The sequence below is a fragment of the Mobula birostris genome, chromosome 9, assembly GCF_030028105.1.
Source record: "Mobula birostris isolate sMobBir1 chromosome 9, sMobBir1.hap1, whole genome shotgun sequence".
Lineage (NCBI taxonomy): Eukaryota > Metazoa > Chordata > Chondrichthyes > Myliobatiformes > Myliobatidae > Mobula > Mobula birostris.
The window spans coordinates 68,392,645-68,419,790 of NC_092378.1; the positions used below are offsets into that span (position 1 = coordinate 68,392,645).

At 44.9% G+C, this 27,146-nt stretch overlaps 1 protein-coding gene across 4 annotated transcripts in view; it reads left to right on the forward strand.

Annotated features, from left to right (window-relative positions):
• nav3 (neuron navigator 3) overlaps positions 1-27,146 on the forward strand; it is a 548,130-nt gene that overhangs the window by 186,518 nt on the left and 334,466 nt on the right. For all 4 annotated transcript variants that reach the window (XM_072268225.1, XM_072268222.1, XM_072268223.1 and 1 more), the window contains 2 exons: positions 4,405-5,389; positions 24,025-24,140. In XM_072268225.1, coding sequence (XP_072124326.1) covers positions 4,405-5,389; positions 24,025-24,140 — 1,101 coding nt within the window. The remainder of the gene's footprint in view (positions 1-4,404; positions 5,390-24,024; positions 24,141-27,146) is intronic.

The following is a 27,146-nucleotide window of genomic DNA, read 5'->3' on the forward strand; positions in this document are numbered from 1 at the left end:
CTCAACACTATTTTCTTACCATTTCCCTGTAACCCTTGACGCCCTTATTAATTAAGAACCTATCAACCTCCACTTTAAGTACACCCAATGACGTGGCCTCAACAGCCATCTGTAGCAATGAAGTCCACAGATTGACCACCATCTGCATAAAGAAATTCCTCCTCACCTCTGTTCTAAAGGGACATCCCTCGATCTGAAGCTGTGCCCTCTAGGGCTGGATGCCTTGAGTTATGGGAATTGGTTAGTCTGAGGCACAAGAAAAGAGCAGGTGCTGGAAATCTGAAGCAACACGCAAAATGCTGGGGCACTTCCCTGGGGTGAAGGAGGCCGAGCTGTGATGTAAAGAGATTACTTTTATTTGTCAGGTGTACAGTTCACTGTACAGTACAGTGAAATGAGTCATTTTCTGGGGGCAGCTCAGAGTGTCAGTGTGCTTCTGGCACCAACATAGCATGTCCACAACTTACTAGCCCTAACCTGTGCGTCTTTGAAACTCACAGTCACGGGGAGAATGTACGGTCTCCTTACAGACAGTGGCAGGAATAGAACCTGGGTTGCTGGCACTGGAAAGCATTATGCTAACTGCTACTCTGCCATGCCACCCCACGGTAATAGAGGTTTATGAAATGATGAGGGCAGAGATAATGCTGTAAAGGTGTCTAAAACTAGATGGCATAGGTTTAAGGTGAGAGGGGAAATATCTAAAGGTGAGCTGAGGAGCAAGTTTTTCACACCAAGGGTGATGGGTATATGGAGCAAGATGCCAGGGAACATGGTGGAGATGATTACAATCACAAAGTTTGAAGGACACTTGGACAGGTACATAGATCGGAAAGGTTCAGAGGCATATGGGCCAAACACCAGCAAAAGGACTTGTTTAGGAAAGTACATTGGTAGGCATGGGCATGTTAGACCAAATGGCCTTTCCCATGCTGTTTAACTCTGTAACTCAAAATTTTAAAAAGTTAGTATCAGTGAAGACACTAGCTTTATAAGAGGGTTTTATAAGTTTGCTAATGAGGCTTTATAAGGCATTGGTCAGACTGCATTTGAGTATTGTGAGCAGATTTAAGCCCCTTATCCGAGGAAGGATGTGTTGGCATTGGAGAGGGTCAAGAGGAGGTTCATGAAAAGGACTCAGGGAGTGAAAGGGTTAACATATGAGGAGGGTTTAATGGCTCTGGATGTGTACTCACTGGAGTTTAGAAGAATGAGGGGGGATCTCATTGATACCTATCGAATATTGAAAGGCCTAGGTCAGTGGTCCTCAACCTCTGTGCCGCGGACTGATACCGGGCCGCGAAGCATGCAGGGGTGCAGTGGTAGCCGGAATGCACTCAGCACATCTTTAAGAAAAAGCCGAAGTAAACAAGCTAATTAATTAGGTACTGCCCGGCATGTAAATGTCGACCTAGATCACTCTGTTCCGGCTACCACTGCACCCGTGCATGCTTCGCAGCCTGGTATCGGCCCGCGGCCCGGAGGTTGGGGACCACTGGCCTAGGTAGAGTGGACGTGAAGAGATTGCTTCCAATAGTGGGAGGGTCTAGGATGAGAAGGCACAGTCTCATAATACAAGGATGTTCCTTTAGAACGAAGATGAGAGGTATTTCTTTAGCCAGGGGTGGGTGTAGTGTGGGTTATCTGTGGAATCTGTTGCCACCAGACGATTGTAGAGGGCAATTCATTGAGTATAGTTAAAGCGGAAGTTGATAGGTTCTTGATTAGTAAGGGTGTCAAAGGTTACAGGGGAATGGGGCTGAAAGGGATAATCAGTCAGCCATGATCACATGGCAGAACAGACTCAATAGTCTACATGGTCTAATTCTGCTCCAATGTCTTTTGATGATCACGAAACTATCAACTATAAAATCTGCATGGTTTAATAATGTCCTTGAGGGTGGGAAGTTTGGACCCTTATCTGATCTGTCAATGTGATTCTAGACCCAGACGGTGTGGCTGACTTGTCTTCCAGATCAGGAACAATTAGGAAAGTACCGTAAACACTGAGGCGGGCACACCAGCAAAGGTGTGATTGAGCACTCAAAGCCTCGGTTGGTGTATTCTGTGTAAATACTTCCCACCGGCAGATGGATCAGTAACCAGAGCACAAGAACTAAGACGAGCCAAAAAGGGGTTTATTTTTGTTTCTGTCTGGAGCTGCTCTGATCTGAGGAAGATTACTGGGGGTCAGATTTCATAGAAGACTTTCTAATGGCTTTAACCTTGAAAGAAAAAAAATGGGATGAAGGAGTCAGGGTGTGGATGGAGTGGGTGAGCAACTACTTGGGCATATTGTTTTTGGGTTGTGGAGATGCCGAGGGTATACTGTGTTATATAGATTTCTATCTGCATGAAGGAGCTGAGTGAGAGAAATAAATTGAAGCAGATCTACGTTTGTATTTAATACGAAATCGAAGGAGCTTAGAAGTTGGAAAAAACTCATTGAACATAAATTTGGGACACCCCAAGGTCAGTCAGTCCTTAAGTTAGTTAATGTACTTTATAGAGTCATAGAGCAGGGAAACAGGCCCTTCAGCCCAACAGGTCAATGCTGACTCAGATATCAACGTACGCCAATCTTACTTGCCTGCGTTTGGCCCTTATCCCTCTAAATTTGTTGTAGGCATGCTATTTTAGTGCCAGAAGCATGAGAACACTTGTTGGCTGTCCCCAGTACATAGAATGCAGAACATGGACGTTACTATACAGAACAGGGCCTTTGACCCATGATATGCTGACCTTTTACCCTACCTTAAAATCAAACTAACCCCTCTCTCCCACATAACCCTCCTTTTTTCTTTCATCCATGAGCCTATCTAAGAGTTGCTTAAATGTCCCTAACGTATCTACCTCTACCACCACCTCCACAGTGCATTCCACACACTCACCATCGTGTGTAGAAAAATTAACTTTGACATTCGCCCATACTTTCCTCCAGTCACCTTAAAATTATCCCGCTCATGTGAGCACATGTTCGGACCGTGTTGGTCATTGACACAAACGGTGCATTTCACTGTATGTTTTGATGTACAGCACAATGTGACAAGTAAAGCTACTGTTTCTTTCCGTGTACCTGTCCAAGTGTCTTTCAAATGCTGTTAATTGCTTCCTCTGGCAGCTCTTTCCATACACTGACCACCCTCTGTATGAAGAAGTTGTCCCCTCAGGTTTCTTTTAAATCTTTTGCTTCTCACCTTAATACTGTGGCCTCTAGTTCTTGCTTTCCTTTCTCTAAAAGAAAAGGGCTGTGCACATTCACCCTATACATGCCCTTCATGATTTTATACAACTCTCACTCTCAAGCTTCACACCACAGGCCAAGTTTTGCCAGTCTCTCCTCATACCAGAAACCTGCTGTCTCAAGAAGATGAGCTAAATTTCTGTTAGGACATGGAATTAGTCAGTCAGTCTCCTGTAAAATCTCAGCTTTCTCAACCTCTCCCTATAGCACAGAGTTGGATCTGGAGATGATATTGTCCAGAATGGTGGCATGGTAGCATAGTGGTTAGCACAACGCTTTACAGTACCAGCGACCCAGGTTCAGTTCTCGCTGTGACCGCGTGGGTTTCCTCCAGGTACTCCAGTTTCCTCTCACGCAAAGATGTACCGGTTAGTAGGCTAATTGGTCATTGTAAATTGTCCCATAATTATACTTGGATTAAATTGGTGGGTTGATGGGCTGCATAGCTGATTTTCCATAAAATAAAAGAAAAAGGGTTTTCAAAAGTCAATAATGAGGTGTATATCTTATGTTTACAGCTGTCTGAGTAGATATTCATCAAAGTATTTACTTGGAGAATTTTGTTCAGTGCTGGTTACATTATTATAGGAAGATTCTGGAAGCTTTAGAGCGGGTGCAGAGGAGATTTAGGAACGGGATGCTGCCTAGATTAGAGAGCAAGACTTTTGAAGCAAGCTCAGGCTTTTCACTTTGGAGCAAAGGAGGATGAGAGGTGACTTGATAGAAATGTACAAACTGATAAGAGGCACAGATGGAGTGGACAGCCGGAGACTTCTTCCCAGAGTGAGAATGGCTAATACAAGAGGGCATCATTTTAAGGTGATTGGAGGGAAGTATAGTGGGTTGTCAAAGGTAGGTTTTGTTTACAGAGGGTGCATGGATCGTGTTGCCAGAGGTGGTGGTGGAGGCCAATACATGAGAGCTATTTAAGAAACTTTTGGATAGGTACATAGATGATAGAAATATGGAGGGCTATGTGGGAGGTATCTCGGAGTAGATTAAAAGGCTGGCACAACATTGTGGGCTGAAGGGCCTGTACTATGCTGTAATGTTCTATGTTCTAAACTACCTCTGCACTATTTTCAGCGTTATGATGTCTGTGAGCAGAGGTCAAAGGGTCTTTAACAGTATATTGACTTTGTTCCTCCTCTTGTTTTCAGAGTCACCTAAAGGTCCATCTTTACCAGGGGGCATGAACGGGACCCCAGCAACTGGAGGGGGCAGTGGGCAGCAGCCGGTCTCTGCCATCCCTTCCCCCAGCTCCAGCAAAGCATGGCGCAGCAAGTCAATGAACGTCAAGCACACGGCCACGGCGCCCATGCTGAGTGTGAAGCCACCGAGCCCAGCCACCTCGCCCACTCGCCCGCCCCATCCTGAAGCTCCCGAAGCCCCCAAAGTCGGCGAGCAAAGGTCCGTGCTGGAGAAGTTCAAGCTGAGCCACGGCAGGTCACCATCCCGGCTGCCTGGGTCCTCGAGCGGCACTGGGGCAGTGGCGATCCCGGAGGGAGGCAGGGAAGAGGGTACACCCTCGGAAGGCGGGGAGACGGAAGGCAGCCCCAAGGCCTTGCTAAAGGGGCCCAGCCAACGGGCGGGCGGCAAGGGCCCCGGCCACAAGAAGCCTGTGGCCCAGCCGAAGGATGAGAGGGACAAGGAAAAGGGCAAGGGGGCTAAGGCCGCTAAGGAAGACAGGGCCAGCGAGGTGCCCAGGAAGAGCTCAAAGATTGCCAGCCTCATTCCCAAGGGGGGCAAGGCAACCGGAGGCAAGAAGGAGTCTTCCATCCCTGCGTCCAGTGGGATCCCCAAGCCTGGATCCAAGACAGTGGCGGCAGCAGCAGGGAAGGTGCCGCCACCGGGAGCCAAGGAGGCGGAGAAGGTCAAGAGTGCCAAGAGCAGCCCCAGCCACCACCCACAGAAAAGCCCCAGTGAGGGGAAAGCTTCTGCAACCCCCTCGGAGGGGAGGGGTACGGGCCTCGCCTCCTCGCCCCCCTCCTCCTCTTCCTCTCCGAGTGCCGTCGGGGTTTCGGCTCCCACAGGAAGCGCTGGCAGCCACACACCGGGTAGTCCCAATGCGCACGTCTACCTGCCTCATTCTCAGCAGCAATACAGCCACCCTAACACTGCCACCGTCGCACCCTTCTTGTACAAGTAAGTCACACGGTTTGTATTTAACTTTACACTGATGTAACACACACAATTCAAAGTTCCAAGTTACAGGAATGTCACCAAATATTACCCGGAGATTCATTGCCTTGCAGGCATTTACAGGAAATCAAAGAAATACAATGGAAATAATGAAGAACTATCCATAAGCAAAGATTTCCAAACAGGCAATGTTTAAAAGACGACAAACTGTGCACACAATAAAATGAATAGTAAATAAATATTACAGATAACATAAGTTGTAGGAGTCAGCTCAGTGAGGTTATTCACACTGACTCAGCAGCATGATTGTTGTAGGGTCAGAGCTGTCCCTGACCCTGGTGGTGTGGGACCCAAGGCTCCTGTGTCTCCTTGGAGCTATGATGGAATGGCAGAGAATTCTAGATGGTCAGACTTGTCTAATTCTGCTCCTTTGTCTTATAGTCTTATGGGTTTTTTCTGCTTCCCCAAAACCACTGTGGTAACACCTGGACTGCAGTAGTTCAAGAAGGTGGTTAACCACCTCCTTGGGATGGGTACTAAGGGCCAGTGAAGACCACATTCCCCAAACAAATAAGAAAACTATTTTTTTTTAGGCCGATATTTATCTCTCAAAGAGTCTCTGGGTCTTTCACAGTTTGTGGGATCTTGCTTTGTGCAAATTGGCAACCGCACACTCCTACATTTGACCTGTGGCTTCTGCCTGGCTAAGCGTCTCACTGGTTGTAAAATGCTGTGGGACAACCTGCGGCGATGAAGAGTGCTACACAAATGCAGGCATGCCCTTCCTCCAGGAAGCCACATGCAAATCAAAGACCTCTCCAGCCACTTAGTCCTGCGGCCCATCCTGCTCAAAACACATCTGTCCACTTCCCTCGTCCTTGAACAGTGTGCCTCAACATTGAAATGGGAGTAGTCAGTAGTCTGCAATGGCAACGAATGAAATGGTGTATTATAACCTAATAAAATAAATCCTTTCACCAGTGTTTGCATGGACAGAGGTTTGGAATATCCAGGGACTCGGTCAGTAAATATTAACTGCTCAGTGTGCTCTTTGTGAAGGCTTGTTTACCACACAGTGGTGAGTGGGTTCACTGCTCAAACTCTGGAAGGGAGTCTGCTGGTGGTAGTTGCCCAGATAAGTTGTGGAAATGTTTGCAGTTAAAGGTTTGGCAGGTGGGTCTTGCTCTGGTCAGAAAGTGGTCTCCTCTGTCTGTCCCTGTGTTTTGGAAGACCAATCCAGTTATTTCCCATTCCATGTTCATTCCCACCTCCCTGCAGTTGTGTGCACCCGAACTCAAGTGATTCCCTTCCAGAGGCTAATGTGCAATCACTGTGGAATCAGGAATCTCTCTGTATAAAACAATATGATCCACACATCTTGGAACTTACCCCCTCTTACCTTCAATGCATGGCAATAGTATTAGATATTAGACGGATGATCATAGGTAACATCTCATATTCCATTTGGGTAGCCTCCAACCTGATGGTTTTGAAATTGAATTCCCCCACTTCCAGAAATCTCTACCCCTTCCCCATTCTCTGTTTTTCAATTCTCTCTTTTTTTCTCTTCTTCAATTCTCCTCACCTGCCCATGATCTCCCCCTGGTTCCCCTCCTCCTTCCGTTTCCTCCACAGTCCACTCTCATCTACCATCAGATTCCTTTTCCTTCCACCATTTAACTTGTCCACCTGTCATTTCCCAGCTCCTCACTTCACCACCCCTTCCCCACCCACCTACCTACCTTTCACGTCACCTGGCTTCACTTAACACCTGCCAGATTGTGTCCCAATCCTCCCTCACTTTCTTCCCCCTTCCTTTCCACTCCTGATGTTGCCTGACCTGCTGAGTTCCTTCAGCATTTTGAGTGTGTGCTGCTCAACACTTCCAGCATCTGCACAGTCTCTCGTGTTCACGATGAGGTTGTCCACTCGTCTGGTGTTCATTGTGGGATAGACATTGTCCTCAGTATACTAATTAAGGACCTCCTTTAATTTTTTGACAAAGGAGAATCGGTTGATATTGTGTACTTGGATTTCCAGAAGGCCTTTGACAAAGTGCCGCACGAGGTTGCTTAACAAGCTATGAGCGCTGGTATTACAGGAAAGATTCTGGCATGGATGAAGCAGTAGCTGACTGGCAGGAGGCAAAGGGTGGGAACAAAGGGACCCTCTTCTGGTTGGCTGCCGGTGACTAGTGGTGTTCCACAGGGGTTTGTGTTGGGACCGATTCTTTTTATGTTAATATGTTAATGATTTGGATGATGGAATTGATGGTTTTTTCCTCAAAGTTTGCAGATCATATGAAGATGGGTGGAGGTGAAGGGGCAGGTAGCTTTGAGGAAGTAGAGAGGCTACAGAAGGATTTCGACAGATTAAGAAAATGGGCAAAGAAGTTGCAGATGGAATACAGTGTCTGGAATGTATGGTCATGCATTTTGTTAAAAGAAATGAAAGGGTTGTCTATTTTCTAAATGGAGAGAAAATACAAAATAAAACTGAAGTGCAAAAGGCCTTGGGAGTCCTTGTGCAGAGTTCCCTAAAGATTAATTTGCAGGTTGAGTCTATGGTGAGGAAGGCAAATGTGATGTTAGCATTCATTTCAGGAGGACTAGAATATAAAAGCAAGGAGGTAATGTTGAGGCTTTGTAAAGCAGAGGTAGGGCCTCACTTGGAGTATTGTGAGCACGTTTAGGCTCCTAATCTTAGAAAGGATGTGCTGAAATTGGAGAGGGTTCAAAGGAAGTTCACGAAAATGATTCCAGGATGGAACAGCTTGTCATATGGAGCATTTGATAGCTCTGGGCCCGTGTTCACTAGAATTCAGAAGAATGAGAGGTGATCTCATTGAAATCTATCGAATGGTGAAAGGCCTTGGTAGAGTGGATGTGGAGAGGATGTTTCCTATGGTGGGAGAGTCTAAGACCAGAGGACACAGCCTAGACAGGGGTCCTTTTAGTACAGAGATGAGGAGGCATTTCTTTAGCTAGAGAGTGGTGAAACTGTGGAAGTTGTTACCGCAGACAGCTGTTGTGGCCAAGTCTTAATGTATATCTAAGGCAGAAGTTGATAGATTGTTGATTGATCAGGGCATGAAGGGATATGAGGGGAAGGCAGGAGATTGGGACTGAGATGAAAATTGGATCAGCCATGATGAAATGGTGGAGCAGACTAAATGGGCCAAATGGCCTAATTCTGCTTCTATATCTTATGGTCTTATGGTCTTTACTTACCTACTGCTGCAGGAGATTTTAGATGCATCATCAAGAGAGGAGAAGGGCTCAGTTTTATTGTTAGACCCAGAGGAGTAATTAAACCACAAGGATTGAAGAGAAGCAGTCTATACAATCCATTATAAGATAAAGACCATAAGACCATAAGATAAAGATATAGGTGCAGAATTAGGCCATTCGGCCCATTAAGTCTGTTCTGCCATTTCATCATGGCTAACTTATTTTCCCTTTTAACCCCATTCTCCTGCCTTATCCCTGTAACCTTTGACACTCTTATTAATCAAAAACCTATCAACTCCTGTGTAAATATATCCAATGACTTGGTCTCCACAGTTGTCTGTGAACACACAACAATCCTCATAGAGAGATCAGAAGTGAAAGGAGTGAGAAATTTCTAGTTCCTGGGTGTTAACATCCCTGAGGACCTATCCTGGGCCCAACATATCCATGCAGCTACAAAGAAGGCAAGACAATGGCTATATTTCATTAGGAATTTGAGGAGATTTGGTTTGTCACCAAAGGCACTCGCAAATTTCTACAGATATACCATGGAGAGCATTCTAACTGGCTGCATCACTGTCTGGTATGGGATGGGTGGGGTGGATTCTGCACAAGATCAAAATAAGCTGCATTTCAGTCACCTCCATTATGGGCACTAGCCTCCATAGTATCCAGGGCATCTTCAAGGAGCGATGCCTCAAAAAGGCCCCATCCAACAGGAAGGACCCCCATCACCCAGGTCATGCCCTCTTCTCATTGTTACCTTCCGAGCCGAGGTATAGGAGCCTGAAGGCACACACTCATCGATTCAGGAACAGCTTCTTCCCCTCTGCCATCCGATTTCTAAATGGACATTGAACCCATGAACACTACCTCACTACTTGTATTGGGCTACGTATTTAATTTAACACACACACACACACACACACACATATATTTATTGTAATTCACAGTTTCTATTATTATGTATTGCAATGTACTGCTGCTGCTTAGCAACAAAATTCGCGGCATATATTAAACATGATTCTGATTCTGATTCTGAGGTGGCATGCCAAATCTGCACAAACTTTGAAGAAAGCAGAGGCACTACATGTCTTCATTGAAGTGGTGCCTGTGTGCTTATCCCAAGAAAAGATCCTCTGATACGAAAATGCCAAGGAATTTGAAGCTACTCACCCTCTCCACACCCAATCCCCCAATGAGGAGTCCACTTTCCTCCTCTTGTAGTCAATAATCAGCTCTTTGGATCGGCTGACGTTGAGTGAGATGTTATTTTTGTGGCAGCAGTCAACCAGATTCTTAATCTCCCTCCTGTATGCTGATTCATCACCACCTTTGATTCGGCCTACCACAGTGGTGTCATTAGCGAACTTGAATATGGCATTGGAGCTGTGCTTAGCCACACAGTCATGGGTATGAACTGAGTAGAGCAGGGGGCTAAGCAAGCAGCCTGTGGAGCACCTGTGCCGACGGTGACTGTGGAGGAGATGTTACCAATCCGAACTGTCTGGGGTCTTGCAAGTGAGGAAATCCAGGATCCAGCTGCATTGGGAGGATTCAAGGCCTATATCTCGCAGCTTAGTGATTAGTTTCAAGAGGATGACTTACAATTACTCATTCTAGTCTACAGCTAAGATTGCTTTGAGATCACAGTGGAACAGCCAAGATACTTTGGCTTCTACTAATCTTATGCATATTGAAAGCTGTGTCATGTAGACTTGTGGTATCACTTGATGGCGAATCCAAGGTTTGTAGGACCCAGGATAGCAGAGCAAGTTGAAGTGGTCATTAACTAATCATGTTGGAATTCAGTCTTATAACAGGAAACAGAAAATGCAATGGAATTCGACGTTTCGGGGCGAGACCCTTCATCAGGACGAAGGGTCTCGGCCCGAAACGTCGACTGTACCTCTTCCTATAGATGCTGCCTGGCCTGCTGCGTTCACCAGCACTTTTTGTGTGTGTTGCTTGAATTTCCAGCATCTGCAGATTTCCTCGTGTATGCGATGGAATTCTTTCAAATCTTTATAAAACAGGATAAACCTCAGTCTGAGTATTGTTCTTTTTGTTTTGGATCTGGGTATTGCTGGCAAAGCTGATATCTATTGCCTAATATTTTGAACTAAGTTGCTCCTTCGAGTGAAGGTACTTTTAGGGAGAGTGTTCCAGGACTTAGATGAAGGGTCAGCAAAATACATTGAGTGGCAACTTTATTAGGTACCGCCTGTATGTTCGTGGTCTGCTGCTGCTGTAGCCCATCCACTTCAAGGTTTGCTGTGCTGAGCATTGACAGCTGCTCTTCTGCACACCACTATTGTAACACATGGTTATTTTGTAGGTTTTTGCAAATAAAAATGGTGGAGGCGTTTTATGTTTAAGAAAAACCATAACAACTCATTTAGTGTACTCCAAAATACTGAACACAAGAAGTGCAGTAACAGAGCTTCACGTAATTACGTCATCACATCAGAGCAGCCTCTTCAAGTAAAACCGCAACTCAATGTTGGTGGTTGGGAATTATGTAAATTCCTACTTATGCCTGCCCCCCCCACCAGAATTCACTAAAACTAGCAACGTAAGCCTGCCCAGAGGTCGGACAAGCCACTGGTTCAGGTCCTATGTTCCCTGGGTAGAGAAATAGCAGGTGCCTCTGGCTCATCCAGATGTCTGTTGACACGCTCGTGTTCATGTCGTGACGGCAGGATCATGGTAGTGGAATCCTCCAAATCTTGGTGGACTGGTTTAAGGCGATCTACCAAAATACATTCAGGTTTAGCTCTCTTATCTATGATAAAATTCTTTTCTCTCTGTTCCAAGTTGTGGAACAGGTCATTGTAAGGGGCCCTAAGGGAATTTTGTTCTGCATCATGGTGGACAAGAATGAACGAGGTGGAATGTAGGCCAGCAGGAACCCAAGGGTGCAGAACGCCACGATGGAAGTAGGAATAGGTGAAAAGGAATTGAATTTACTGAGGAGGGTGGAACGTGGTTGAGAGGCCGATCAGGTGATCGTGGCATCAGGATTAAAATCATCTGGCATTGCCCAGCTACCAACTGAACCACAGATGACTGCAGATCCTCTTTTGGAGATGTTCTGAGCCCTAGCAGGACCCATGGGAGACGACCATGTCAACACTTTTCAGTCAGAGAAGCCCTCAGAGAAGCGTTCAGGAGCAGTGAAACCACTTGCATAGGCGATTGGACTGTGGGTGATGTAGCCTAACATCGAGGTTCTGGGCCTGGACCTCTGGGTCAGTAGCTTGGTTCACTGCCATGCTGGTATAGTCAACCTCCGTGCATGTGGCCTCACCGGCTGGCCGCGAGAGGCAATCAGCCACGGTATTATTTTTCCCCTTGATATGTTGTATATCAGTTTTGAAATCTGATATGTAGGCCAGTGGGCATCACTGCCAAGCACACCAAGGGCCACCGTGTGCGCAAGGAGTTTGTGGTCAACGAACGTTGTGAAATGGTGACTCTCTGGAAGAAAACGAAAATGGTGGACAGCCATATAGAGATCAAGAAGCTCATGATCAAACGTGCTGTACTTCCTTTTGGGAGGATGGAGCTGCTGGCTAAAGAAGGTGAGTGACTGCCACACGCCTTCGACCAACTGTTCATGCACAGCATAGTCAGAAATGTCAGTAGTAATGGCTACAGGTGCAGTGGGGAGCTGGTACCCTAGTAGCATCATATTGGATAGAGTTTGTTTGGTATCATCAAATGCCTTGGTCGTGTCCGCAGACCAGTTCAGCACGTCATGAGGGGTATTGACGTTAAGTGTACTATACAGGGGGAGCATAGTTCAGCAACTTGTGGAATGAAGCCATGATAGATACTTAACATACCAAAATTTCTTGTAGTTTTTTGTAGGGCGGAGCGATTGGAAATCCATAATAGCGACTACTTTTGATGACAGGAGTTTTACACCTTCTGCAGAGATGCGATGGCCAAGAAAGTCAATTGTTACAACCCAAACTGGCATTTAGTAGGGTTAATAATCAGCCTGTGTTGGCTTAAGTGCTCGAAAAGTGTGCATAGATGAGATACGTGTTCATATTTGGATGCACTGGCAATAAATATGCCATCAGGTAAACAAAAAGAAAATCTAAGTCTTAATACAGCCTTTCCAACAGTCTTTCCTCAGCCATTGGAAAGTCTGTGCTGCATTTTTCAGTCCCAATGGCATGTGCAGAAACTCAAGGAGGCCAAACTGGATTATCACAACCATTTTGGGACTGTCCTCCAAGGGCACAGGCACCTGATGGTAGCCCATAACTTTGGAAAAAATTAACTTTCCAGCTAAACGAGCCGAAAAGTCTTGGATATGTGCGACTGGGTAACGATTGGGAGGTTTTGGCCTCATTAAGGTGTTGATAATTGCCACATGGGTGGCAACTACCATTGGACTTAGGGACTTGGAGGGGCAAAGCCCAGGGGCTAGACGCAGTTGCCAGCTTTTCTGGGTCCAGTCCACATGCGCGGGCATCGACTGGTGGGCCAGTTGTAGAAATGGGGTGCGCAACCCCATGTTTTATGACTGTAGTGGAGAATGTGAGCTTGGTGAGGTTTGGGAATTCACCCAGCAATCGAGTAAACTCACATGTGGTGGCACATGTGCTTGACAGAGTTGTTGTGGGGAATTTACTGGGGGAGCAGGATAACGACCCAGAGTCAATGATATCCATAAGCCAGCAGTTCTTAAAATTGACTAATAGTCCTTGGACACACAGGAAATCTGCACCAAGCAGGAGTCTAGCTATTTTAGCCAGGATGAATTCCCATTGTAATGTTACCCACTGAAGCAGAGCATCACAAGTTGTGTCCCATAAGTCTGGATCCTGCTTCCGTCGGCAGCCTCCAGCGAGGCTTTGTCACTCATCAATAGTCAATGCTGGCAGCACACTCACTTGAGCACCCGTGTCACACTGGAAGTGTTGCCCTTAAAGAGTGTCCGTAATGAACAGTAGACAACCCTGGCAGCTGGAATCCATGGTGTTCGCTTACCTCCGATGTCCCGATGCACTGGCACTGTCGAAGCTGCAAGGCAGTCTGCACTTCCTAGCGTTCATAGCAAAGTCAGCATGGTAAAAACACAGGCACAGCCATCCTTCTGTTGGGGTGCTTGCTAACTGGACTTATTGAGGTAGAGAAAGGAGGAGAAATGATGCACCACTAGTTGCTGAGTGTAGACTATCAGCCATTTTAGCAAGCTGCCTATGGTCCTTCACGAATGCACTAACGAGGGCGATGTGAACTTGATCAGGCATTTGCTGCATGAAGAGTTCTTTAAAAATAAAGCAAGGATGGTGATTTTCCCAGGAGAGACGGCATGCGGTCCATTAGGTCCAATGGCTTGGCATCGCAAGGCTGGGCAAGTAGAGCAACTGTTTGGTGCTCTCAGACTCTGAAAGTCCATAAGTCTGTAACAGGTGAGTTTTCAGCGATCGGTACTTATCGTGTTCAGGCGGGTGTTCTAGTACACTAACCAGTCTCTCAACTGTGGAGTTAATGAGTGATGCTATCCCATAAAAATACTTGGTGTTCACAGCAGAGGTGTGTCGCAGTGTGAATTCAGCCTCAGCAATGGCATTATTCTCCCGAATCTGTGGCAGCTGCAAAGTGACTGCATTAGCTGACATGTTTAATAACTCTGGAATCATCCTAGAGTGCCAGGGTCACCAATGTAGGTTTTCACAAATAAAAAATAGTGGAGGTGTTTAATGTCTGAGAAAAACAGTAACAGCTCATTTATTGTACTGCAAAACACTGGACCAAAGTGTGTAGAAGTACTTTATGTAATTATATCGTCATATCAGACCAGCCTCTTAAAGTGAAGTGTTGGTGACTGTGAATTATGTATGTTTCCACTAATTACATTACTCTACAATTTGAGTTACTGTAGACTTCCCATCAGTTGAACCAGTCTGGCCATTTTCCTCTGATCTCTCTCATTAACAAGGCATTTTCACACATGGGACTGCTGCTCACTGGATTTGTTTGTTTGTTTTTCTTGCCATTCTCTGTAAATTGTAGAGACTGCTATGCATTAAAAATCCCAGGAAATCAGCATTTTCTGAGACACTCAAACCATCCCATGTGGAATCAACAATCTTTCTAAGGTCAAAGTCACTTAGATCTCATTTTCTTCCCATTCTAATGTTTGGGCTGAACAACAACTGAACCTCTTGACCATGCCTGCATGCATTTATGTATTGAGTTGCTGCCACATAATTAGCCAATTGGACATTTGTATTAATGAGCAGGTGTACCCCCTGTACCTAATAAAGTGGCCACTGAGTGAATTTCGAAGTCAGGATAGTATAAGAGGATGAGGGGAACCTCTGGGTTTTGGTATTCCCTTGCACCTGATGCCCTTGTCCTCCTTGCAAAAAAAACTGCCGCACATCTTGAGGCCAGGAAAGGAGGGAGGCAGTGTGTCAGGAAATTACAGGCTTATTAACTTAATATTTTTCACAGGGAAAATGTTAGAAGCTTTTAATATGAGGTACTATTGAAGGGCACTTAAATAAGCACAAGGTAATTGGGCAAAATCAAAGCTTTTAAGGGGAGTCATTTTGAAAAAATTTCCGAGGGTTGGGAAAATGAAAACAACAGATTGTGGGCTTAAGGTGAGGGGATAAGCTGAGGGGCAACTTTTTCACAAAGAGAGTGGTATGTATCTGGAACAAGCTATCTGAAGAAGCTTTTGAGGCGACTACAATAACAAATTTTGAAAGACTTCTGTTTTCTAAAGCAGCTTGTGGATTGGGTGCTGTGCAATGAACCAGATTTGATTAAGGAGCTTAAGATAAAGGAGTCCTTAGGAGACAGTGATCATAACACGGTAAAATTCACCTTGCAGTTTGAGAGGGAGAAGATAAAGTCAGACATATCCATATTACAGTAGGGTAAGGAGAATTACAGAGGCATGAGAGAGGAGCTGGCCAAAGTTGATTGGAAGGAGACACTAGCAGGGATGATGGCAGAAATGCAATGGATGAAGTTTCTGAGGCAATTTGGAAGGTGCGGGAATTGATACATCCCTAAGAAGAAGAAGTATTCTAAAGGCAGGATGATGCAACTGTGGCTGACAAGGGATGTCAAAAACAACCTGAAAACATAATAGAGCAATAATTAGTGGGAACTTAGGGGATTGGGAAGCTATTAAAATAAACAGAAGACAACTAAAAAATAGCCATAAGGAGAGAAAAGATAAAATATAAAGGTAAGCTGCCAATATCAAAGCGGATACCAGAAGATTTTTCAGGTATATAAAGAGTAAAAAAACGGTGAGAGGAGATATCAGACTGCTTGAAAATGATGCTGGAGAGGCAGCAATGATGAAAAAGGAAATGGCAGATGAACTGATAAGTATTTTGCATCAGCCTTCATTGTGAAAGACATGAAGAGAATCCCAGAAGTTAGAGAGTGTCAGGGGGCAGAAGTGAGTACAGTTGCTATTACTAGGGAGAAGGTGCTTGGGAAGCTGAAAGGATTGAAGATACATAAGTCACCTGGACCAGATGTTGTACACCCTAGGGTTCTGAAAAAAGTGGCTGAAGAGATTGTGGAGGCATTAGTAATGATCTTTCAAGAATTACCAAATTCTGGCATTTTTTTGGAGGATTGGAAAATTGCAAATATCACTCCACTCTTCAATAAAGGAGGGAGGCAGAAGAGAGGAAATTATAGGCCAGTTAGCCTGAGAGTGGTTGGGAAGATGTTGGAGTTGATTGCTAGTTATGAGGTCTCAGGGTACTTGGAGACATGATAAAAAAAGGCTAAAGTCAGCATGGTTTCCTTAAGGTAAAATCTTGCCTGACAAATCTCTTGGAATTCCTTGAGGAAATAACAAGCAGGGTAGACAAAGGAGAATTGGTGGATGCTGTGTACTTGGATTTTCAGAAGGCCTTTGACAAGGTGTGCACATGAGGTAGCTTAACAAGATAAGGGCTCACAGTATTTCAGGAAATATTCCAGCATGGATAAAAGAGTGACTTGAATGGAGGATTGGATGATCGGTAGATGGCACAGATTGGGATTAAAGAGAGCCTTTTCTGTTTGGCTGCTGGTGACTAGTAGTGTTCCACAGGGGTTGGAGAAGGAACAGCTTCTTTTTGCATTGTAGGTCAATGATTTTGCATCAGAATTGACGGCTTTCTGCAAAGGGATTTGTGAGTCCTTCGTAAAGGGAAGATGAGGCAACTGTGTCTGACAAGGGAAGTTAAAGACAATATAAAAGTAAAAGATAGGGCATATAATAGAGAAAAAATTAATGGGAAGTTAGTGGATTGGGAAGCTTTTAAAATCCAACTGAAGGCAACTGAAAAAACCATAAAGATGAAATATGAAGGTAAACTAGCCAAAAATTTCAAAGAAGATACCAGAAGTTTTTCAACTATATAAAGAGTAAAAGAGAGCTGAGAGTGGATATTGCACTGCTGCAAATGACAGTGGAGAGGTAGCAATGAGGGACAAAACAGTGGCAGATGAACTGAATTAGTATTTTTGCGTCGGTCTTCACTGTGGAAGACATTAGCAGCATGTCTGAAATTCATAAGTGTCAGAAGGTAGAAGTGAGTGTAGTTGCAATTACTAGGGAGAAGCTGCTTGGGAAGCTGAAAGGTCTGAAGGTAGACGAGTCACCTGGACCAGATGGACTACGTGCTAGGGTTCTGAAAGAGATAGCGGAAGAGACTGTGGAGACCTTACTAATGATCTTTCAAAAGTCACTAGATTCTGGAATGGTTCTAGAGGACTAGAAAATTGTACATGTCACTCCACTCTTTAAGAATGGAGGGAAGCAGAAGAAAGGAAATTATAGGCCAATTAGCCTGGCTTCAGTGGTTGGCAAGATGTTGGAGTCCATTAGGAAAAATGAGGTTTCGGAGTACTTGGAGCACATGATAAAGTAGGCTGAAGTCAGCATGGTTTCCTTAGGGAAAATCTTGCCTTACAAAACTGTTGGAATTCCTTGAGGAAATAACAAGCAGGATAGACAAAGGAGAGTCAGTGGATGTTGTGTACTTGGATTTTCAGAAGGCCTTTGACAAGCTGCTGCAAGTGAGGCTGCTTCGCAAGATAAGAGCTCATGGTATTACTGGAAAGATACTAACGTAGATAGAAAGTTGGCTGATTGGCAGGTGGCAAAGAGTCAAAATAAAGGGGGCCTATTCTGGTTGGCTGTTAGTGACAAATGGTGTTCCGCAGGGGTCGTTATAGGGTCTTCTCAAGTTATATGTCAATGACAGAATTGTTTACTTTGTGGCCAAGTTTACAGATGATATACAGATAGATGGAGGGAAAGGTTGTGTTGAGGAAACAGGGAGTCGGCAGAAGGACTTGGACAGATTGGGAAGATGGGCAAGGAAATGGCAGATGGAACATAGTGTAGGAAGTGTATGGTCATGCTCATTGGTAGAAGGAATAAGTGTATAGACTATTTTCTAAATGGGGAAAAAATTCAAAAATGAGAGGTATAAAAAACTTGTGTAGGATTCTCTAAAGGTTAACTTGCTGGTTGAGTCGGTGGTAAGGACAGCAAATGCAATGTTAGCATTCATTTCGAGAGGCCTAGAATATAAGAGCAAGGATGTGATGCTGAGCCTTTATAAGGCATTGTTCAGACTGCATATGGTGTATTGTGAGCAATTTTGGGTCCCATATCCAAGAAAAGATGTGCTGGCATTGGAGAGAGTCCAGAGGAAGTTCATGAAGATGATTCTGGGAATATAAGTTTTAACATATGAGGAGTTTTTGACGGCTCCAGGCCTGTACTCACAGGAGTTTAGAAGAATGAGAGGAATCTTATTGAAACCTATCAAATATTGAAAGGTCTAGACAGAGTGGATGTGGAGAGGATATTTTTTATAGTGGGTGAGTCTAGGATCAGAGGGTCAGAATAGAAGCACAACCATTTAGAACAGAGATTAGAAGGAATTTCTTTAGTCGGAGGGTGGTGAATCTGTGGAATTCATTGCCATGGACAGCTGTGGAGGCCAAGCCGTTGAGTACATTTAAAGCAGAGATTAGTTCAGGCATCAAAGGATACAGGGAGAAGGCGGGAGAATGGGGTTGAGAGGGATAATAAATCAGCAACAATGGAATAGTGGAGCAGACACAATGATCCCTAGTGGCCTAATTCTGGTCCTATGTCTATGCTCTCATGTAAAATGTAAAAGATTTTGGACAGTGCTGGCACAGTAGTGGATACAGTGCGAGCAATCACAGATCAGGGTTCGATTCCACCGCTGTCTGTAAGGAGTTTGTACATTCTTCTGGTGACCTTGTGGGTTTCCACTGGACACTCCGGTTTCCTGCCACATTCCAAGCACTTATGGGTTAATGAGCTTTGGGCATGCTTTGATAGAATCGGAAGCATGGCCACACTTGTGGGCTGCCCCCAGCACATCACAAATGGTGACGCAAAGCGATGCATTTCACATGTGACAAATCAAGCTAATCTTTGTGCATGGATTGGAAAGGTTTTGTGACTTATGGCAGGTGGCTTTTTGTCTGGGTGGCAATGGCCTGTGGTAGAGGACATACTTTAAAGGTAAGTGGATGAAAGTTTAGGGGAATATCAGAGGTAGGTTTCTTACTCAGAGAGTGGTGGGTGCCTAGAACACACTGCCCAGGGTGGTGGTAGAGGCAGATACATTTGGGACATTTCAGAGACTGCTAGTTAGGCACATGGATGTATGGAAAATGGATGGTTATGAGCTGTGTAGGAGAGAAGGATTAATTTGATCACAGAGTAGGTTTGTATAAACCAGCACAACACTGTGGGCTGAGGGGCCTGTACTGTGCAATGTTCTGTGCTCCATGAAGTGGGCAATAGCAAGGTGTATCTGAATATGGTGGCTGCCGCGGACTCGATTTGCTACAACAGTAATCCAGAGTTTTTAAGAGTTCAAATCCCAATACTGTACAGTATCTGTGGAATTTAAATTTGGAATATTTTAAAGAAAACATCACACTCACAGTATTCATGAAAATACAGGTGTCCCCCGCTTTTCGAATGTTCGCTTTATGAAACCTCACTGTTATGAAAGACCTACATTAGTACCCTGTTTTTGCTTTCAGAAGATGTTTTCACTGTTACGAAAAAAAGCAGCGCGCGATAAAAAATCAGCGCACGAAAAAATCAGCGCGCGATAAAAGGCCGCGCACCCCGAGCAGCCGCGCTCCCCCGGATTCGGAACTGCATTCTTGCCGACATTGCTTAAACACATGCCTGTGAGCAGTCGTTTGCAAGATGAGTTCTATGGTATCGGAGTTTCGATCGTGGTGAACGAAGTAAGGACAAAGTGAGTTTGGCTTGTGGAAGCTGACGAACATGATGTTGAAGAGGTTTTGGTATCCCATGACCAAGATCTGATAGATGAAGAGCTGATGCAATTGGAAGAAAAAAGGATAACAATCGAAACCGAATGAGTAATGATAAAGTACAACTTTAATTTTGAAAGGGTACGTCGGTTTAGGGGATATTTGCAGGATGGTTTGAGTCCTTACAAAGAACTGTGTGATAGAAAAATGCGCGAGGCTCAGCAGTCAAGCAAGCCTTCCACATCAGCCACAGCAGAGGACGAACCTTGACCTTCGACATCAAGGTGGGCAGAGATAGAAGATGACCTGCCTGCCCTAATGGAAACAGACAATGACGAGATGACACCCCAGTGTCCCACCACCCCAACCCCCAGGCCACGGACAGATACCGATACATGGAGAATGCAATGGTAGCTGGGAGGCACACAGCACATCTTTAAGAAAAAAGCCGAAATAAACATGCTAATTAATTACGTGCCGGGTGGCACCTAATTAATTAGCATGTTTGTTTCGGCTTTTTTCTTAAAGGTGTGCTGTGTGCCTCCCGGCTACCGCTGCACCCCTGCATGCTTCGCGGCAATGTATCACTCGGCGGCCTGGAGGGTGGGGGCCACTGCACCACCCAAGCTCCAACTCAGCCTAACACACCATCATCAGTGTGCTCGGCACTGTCTTCGCAATTCCCGTAAGTGATTCTACACTGTACATACATTATTTCTACTTTATATAGGCTGTGTATTTTTACGCGCTATTTGGTATGATTTGGCAGCTTCATAGCTTAAGGGTTACCGGCGAGCGCTTGCGCCGTGTTTTTGCCAACAGCGCTTGCGTGAGATTTTTGCTACAGAGAACAGTTCAGTAATGATTGTGGAAAAGTATTTCTACTTTATATAGGCTGTGTATTTATCATATCATTCCTGCTTTTACTAAATGTTACTGTTATTTTAGGTTTTATGTGTTATTTGGCATGACTTGGTAGGTTATTTTTGGGTCTGCGAACGCTCACAAAATTTTCCCATACAAATAAATGATAATTGCTTCTTCGCTTTATGACATTTCGGCTTACGAACCGTTTCATAGGAACGCTTTACCTTCAGTTGGCAGGGGAAACCTGTACTCAATAATCATAAAAAAACTCCACCAGAGACACGAGTCTGCAGTTGCTGGAATCAGGAGCAAAGCACAAAATACTGTAGGAACTCAACGGGTCAGGCAGCATTTGTGGAGGGACATGGACAATGATTGTTTGGGGATCTTGAAATGGAGATGCTGAAATAACATAGTAGGTACGGCAGCACCTGTGAAGGGAAATGGACATTCGATGTTTCATCCTGAAACTTCGACTGCCCACTTCCCTCCACGAATGATCTCCCGCCGTCCAACCCAGGCTTTCTTCTTACTGCTGCCGTCAGGAAAGAGGTACAGGAGCCTCAGGACCCACACCACCAGGTTCAGGAACAGTCATTACCCTTCAACCATCAAAATACTGAACCAGAATTGATCACTTCACTCCCTCAAGACGCAACTGATTCCACAACCTGTGAATGGATTCACTCATTCATTCATTCATGCATCTATTTATTTATTTATAGAGTCATAGAAAAGTATATTGCCAAAACTGGCCCTTTGGCCCATCTGGTCTATACTAAACCATTTAACTGCCTACTCCCATTGACCTGCACCAGGACCATAGCCCTCCATACCCCTACCATCTGTGTACCTATCCAAACTTCTCTCAAACGTTGAAATCGAACTTGCAGTCACTAGCGGTTACAATATCATAATTCCAGGTGTTGACCCATGCCCTGAGCTCATCTGCCTTTCCTAATATACTTCTTACATTCAAATACATGCAGCTCAGGACATTAGTTGCACCATGCTCAGCCTTTTGATTCCTGACTTTGTCGGAGATCTTAACAACACCCAACTCCATGAGCTCTCTGCTATCAGTTCTGGCACTCTGCTTCCCACCTGCGATGATGAAGCTGGTTCACGGGTTTGGGAAGTGAGATAGAAGACACAAATTATGAATGAGTATATTAATCATTTATTTACAAACAGTAAAACATTCGATCAAACATCTAAGCCATCCTAATTACAAAAACTATGATACTGAGCATTCAGAAACACCTCAAACTCAACAGATACAAGTTACACAAATACAAAACTAAACATTCAACAGCCATGTAGCTAAGTGCTTTATCTGCAGCACACTTTGTCAAAGGTTCTTCAGCACTGGTCACGACCTCAGTGTGAAGGTGAGTGCCTGGAGACAGAGGAGATCCCCTGAGGTGCCTGAAGCCAGACACTGCTACCGTGGCACACACACAACCAATGGGAAAGAGCTCCTTTCCCATTCAAACGGGCCAATCGATAACATTACAGTAGAAGCGGCTTTTGACCGACAAGCAAGCTAGTTCTTCATGTTACGCCATCCCTCTGCAACTCTAGTTTAAACAGTGAAGCATTAGCAAACCTTCCTGCTAGGATATTAGTCCCCCTCCAGTTCAGGTGCAAACTGTGTCTTCTGTACAAATCCCACCTTCCCTGGAAGGGAGCCTAATGATCCAATAATCTATGCCCTCCCTCCTACACCAACTCCTTAGCCATGAGTTAAACTGTATGATCTTCCAATTTCTGGCCTCACTAGCACACAGCACAGGTAGCAGTCCTGAGATCACAACTGTAGAGATCCTGTCCTTTAACTTAGCACCTAACTCCCCGAACACACTTTGCAGAACCTTGTTCGTCTTCCTACTTACGTCATTGGAACCTATGTGGACCACGACCTCTGGCTGTTCACCATCCCAATTAAGAATGCTAAGGACTTAATCTGAGTTATCCTGGACCCTAGCACCCGGGAGGCAACATATCATCCGGGAATCTTGTTTTCGTCCACAGAACCTCCTTTCTGTTCCCCTATCACCACAGCTTCCACCCCCTTCCCACCAACTTCTGAGCTACAGGGCCAGACTCAATGCCAGAGACCCGACCATTGTGACTTTCCACTGTTAGGACATTCCGCCAACAGTATCCATTGTGGTATACCAGTTATAGAGGGGTTGAGCACAGGGATACTCTGCACTGGCTGTTTAACTTCATTCCCTTTCCTGACTGTCACCCACTTTCCTGTGTCCTGCACGTTGGGTGTAACTATCTCTCTACATGTCCTATCTATCACCCTCTCAGACTCCTGAATGATCCAGTTCCAACAGCAACTTCTTAATGCAAAGTGTTAGAAGCTGCAGCTGGATGCATTTACCGCAGGTGTAGTCGCCAGGGACACTGAAGGTCTCCCTGCCTTCCCACATCCTGCAAGAGGAGCATTCCACGATCCCTACTGTTCTAACTGAGCAAATATAAAGAAAGAAAAACAATAAATAATCTATGGGGTAAAATTCTACTTACAGCTTTTCACTTTCTCAGACTGAAGCCTTGAAGAGCTAAAGCCTCAAATTCCCCACTGTAACACTACCCATTCCAACAATGGCTACTCCACTTGCCCATGCCTTATTTTAATTTGTTCTTGCCAATCAATCTTGACTGCTGATTGGCCGCTGTTCAAACACACCAAACTGCCACAAGTCGATCCCTTGTGGGTACTCAATTCTGCGATCCTGAGTGAGCTGTGTCTTCTCATGCTTTGAATCTCTGATTGGCCACTGCCTATTTATTTGTTTGTTTGTTTGTTTGTTTATTAATTAATTATTGCACTTGCAGTTTGTCTTCTTTTGCACATTAATTGTTTATCTAGTCCTTGTGTGTAGCTTCTCAACGATTCTATTGCATTTCCTTGCTCTATTGTGAATGCCCGGAAGAAAGTGAATTTCAGGGTGACATATAAGTACTTTGATAATAAATTTACTTTGAACTTTATTCAATAATTTAAAGAAGTAAAATGCATAAATATATCTGTGAGGGGGAAGCGGAAGACCACGTGGGATTGGGTAGAACTAATTGAAAAGCTGCTTCAAATAGATGCTGTGGCAACAATGGACCAAGCAGTCTCCTTCTGTGCGGGAAGTGTCTTTGTTGTGTTGAATTATTAATGCCAGTTTTAACGTATGTTTTTCACAGAACACACTCGGACAGCGATGGCTCTTCACTACATAGTGGCGATGTAAGTGCCGGCCACACAAAACTGGATTCTGTTTACAGCAAGACAGCCAAACAGTGCCTCGAGGAGATCTCTGGTAGGTGAACTAGTCTCGTTAAATCTCACCGTTGTGCTTGGAAATTTTTCTAGTTTGTTTTTCCTTATTTGAAATGGCCTGGGCTTGGCTCATGTTTGCAGTGATGGAATGTTTGGCACCATGACAAAGAGATACAAGATGGCTCAGAGTCACAGAGCTGCAGTGTCCGTCAAGGTTGTGGCTCAGACTTAGTTATTTTTTATGGCTTTAAGTGTCTAGGGATGGTTTTGGGGACAGAGAGAGGAGTTAGGGGTCAAGTTGAGGTTCAGGGACACGGATGTTGGGGAATTAGAGGTCAGACTAGACTGTGCCTCCGTTTCATGCTTGAAGGCTGGTGACCACTACCATGGTCAGATGTTGGGCTGGTAGACCAGCATGGATAAGGGCTGATAGTCTCCCTCCCTCCATGTCAGCGAGTAGCTCCAGAATTGGAGTTCCATGCAGGAAGGGGGACTGAGGGCCGGTGATCCCATAGGTACGTGAATCAGTGAGATCAGAGTTCGAGGCCTAGTGTTCACGATTCCTGCACAGCGAATCTGGAGTTCAAGGCTTTATGTTTGGTGATTGGCAGGTTCTGGTGTCGATGCTGAATGTTGAAGCCCAAAGGTCAACTGGAAGCCTGCAAGTGGAGTGCTGCAGAGATCGCCTCTGGGCCCATTGTTGTTTGTCATCTATGTCGCTGATCTGGATGATAATGTGGTTAATTGGATCAGCAAATTTGTGGATGACACCAAGATTGGGGGTGTAGTGGACAATGAGGGAGATTATCAAAGCTTATAGCAGCATCAGGACCATCTGGAAAACTGGGCTGAAAATTTGCAGATAGAATTTAATGCAGACAATTGTGAGGTGTTGCACTTTGGGAGGACCAACCAGGGTAGCTCTTACACGTTGAGTGATAGGCCACTGAGAAGTGTGGTAGAACAAAGGGGTCTGGGAATACAGATCCATAATTCATCGAAATAGGTGGATAGGGTCGTAAAGAAAGCTTTTGGCACAATGGTCTTTATAGATCAAAGTAATGAGTTCAGGAGTTGGGATGTTTGTTGAACTTGTATAAGATGTTGGTGAGGCCTAATTAACTTCCGTTAATGCCCCTCCTCCCCCTCTTACCCCATCCCTTATTTATTTATTTATTTCCCCCTTTCTTTCCCTCTCTTTTTTCTCCCTCTGTCCCTCTCACTATATCTTCCTCTAGTGCTCCCCTCCCCCTTTCTTTCTCCCTAGGCCTCCCGTCCCATGATCCTCTCCCTTCTCCAGCTCTGTATCCCTTTTGCCAATCAACTTTCCAGCTCTTAGCTCCATCCCTGCCTCTCCTGTCTTCTCCTATCATTTCAGATCTCCCCCTCCCCCTCCCACTTTCAAATCTCTTACTATCTCTTCCTTCAGTTAGTCCTGACAAAGGGTCTTGACCCAAAATGTCGACTGTACTTCTTCCTATAGATGCTGCCTAGCCTGCTGCGTTCCACCAGCATTTTGTGTGTGCTGCTTGAATTTCCAGCATCTGCAGATTTCCTCGTGTTTGCGTTTTGGAGTATTATGTGCGGTTTTAGTCCCCTACCGACAGGAAAGATGTACAAACGGTAAATAAGATTGAAAGAGTACAGAGAAAATTTACAAGGATGTTGCTGGGACTGAAGGACCTGAGTTATAAGGAAAGATTGAATAGGTTAGAACTTTATTCTCTAGAACACAGAAGGCTGAGGGGAGATTTGATAGAGTTATACAAAATTATGAGGTGTATAGATAGTGGAAAAAAGCCTGCTTGCATTTACCCTGAGCTTGGGCAAGACTACAACTAGATGTCATGGATCAAGGGTGAAAGCTGAAATGTTTAAGGGGAATATCAGGGGAAATTTTTTCACTCAGAGGGTGGTAAGAGCGTGGAATGAGCTGTTAGCACAAGTGACAGAGGCAATTTTAATTTCATGTTCAAGAGAAGTTTGGATAGATACATGGGAAAATGGAGACACCTCTTTCTCCCTTGGGGGAGAGAGAGCCTGTGGTATGTCGAAGGCCGGGTGAACAATGTAGTCTTTGGAGTACTGCAAGTCTGTGTCTTTACTGTCGCTTTGCTCACGCTTGAGTTCTCGGTGGCGGGTGCCAATGTGTTTTTTTTTGCTGGTGGGGGAGGGGGGAATCGTTGCTTGCTGCCGCTTATGCGCAGGAGGGGGGAGCTGGGGGGGACTTTGGGGTTCTAACATTTGACTGTTGTTCATACTTTGGGGCACTCCTCTGTTTTCGTGGATGTTTTGCGAAGAAAAAGCATTTTGGGATGTATATTGTACACATTTCTCTGACATTAAATTGTACCTTTGAACCTTTGGATGGGAGGGGTATGGAAGGGTATTGTACCAGTGCAGGTTGATGGGAGTAGGCAGCTTATTCAGTTTAGCACGGACTGGATGAGCTGAAGGGCCTATTTCTGTGCTGTAGTGTTCTATGACTGTAAGTCAAGGCCTGAGTCTGCGGATCTATGTGAGTCTGCTGGGGAAGTTGAAGGCCCAGAGTAGCTGGAGGCTAGAGACGGCCTGTCCTGGGGATAGAGGACTGTGTGTCAGTGAGTGGCAGGAAGGAGGGAGGTTTGTTTTGCTGTTGTCGTTCTGTTATTTGTTGTGTTCTGCATTGAGGACAAGCTCGAATTTGTGGAGATACTTGCAGGCTATCCCCAGCGTATCTTTAGCATGTGTTAGTTGTTATCACAAACGGCGAATTTAACTGTATGTTTTGATGTACTTGTGATAAGTAAATCTGATTCTTGATCTTGAAGTATTTGATGGACATGATTCATTTGAAACCGAACGCATTGGTGTTGGAATAAAGATCATGGAGACTGTAGCAGGAACTGGAAAAAGAACATGAAGGCTAAAGCAAGAATTGGTAACCAAGTGGCTCTTCTGAATTACCTGATTCTTCATTGGTCTTACAGTCTTAGTTTTGTTAGCAAGAGATTACTTGGCCATCTATAATTAACCTTTCATAAGTTTGTGGAACGGTGCCACAAAT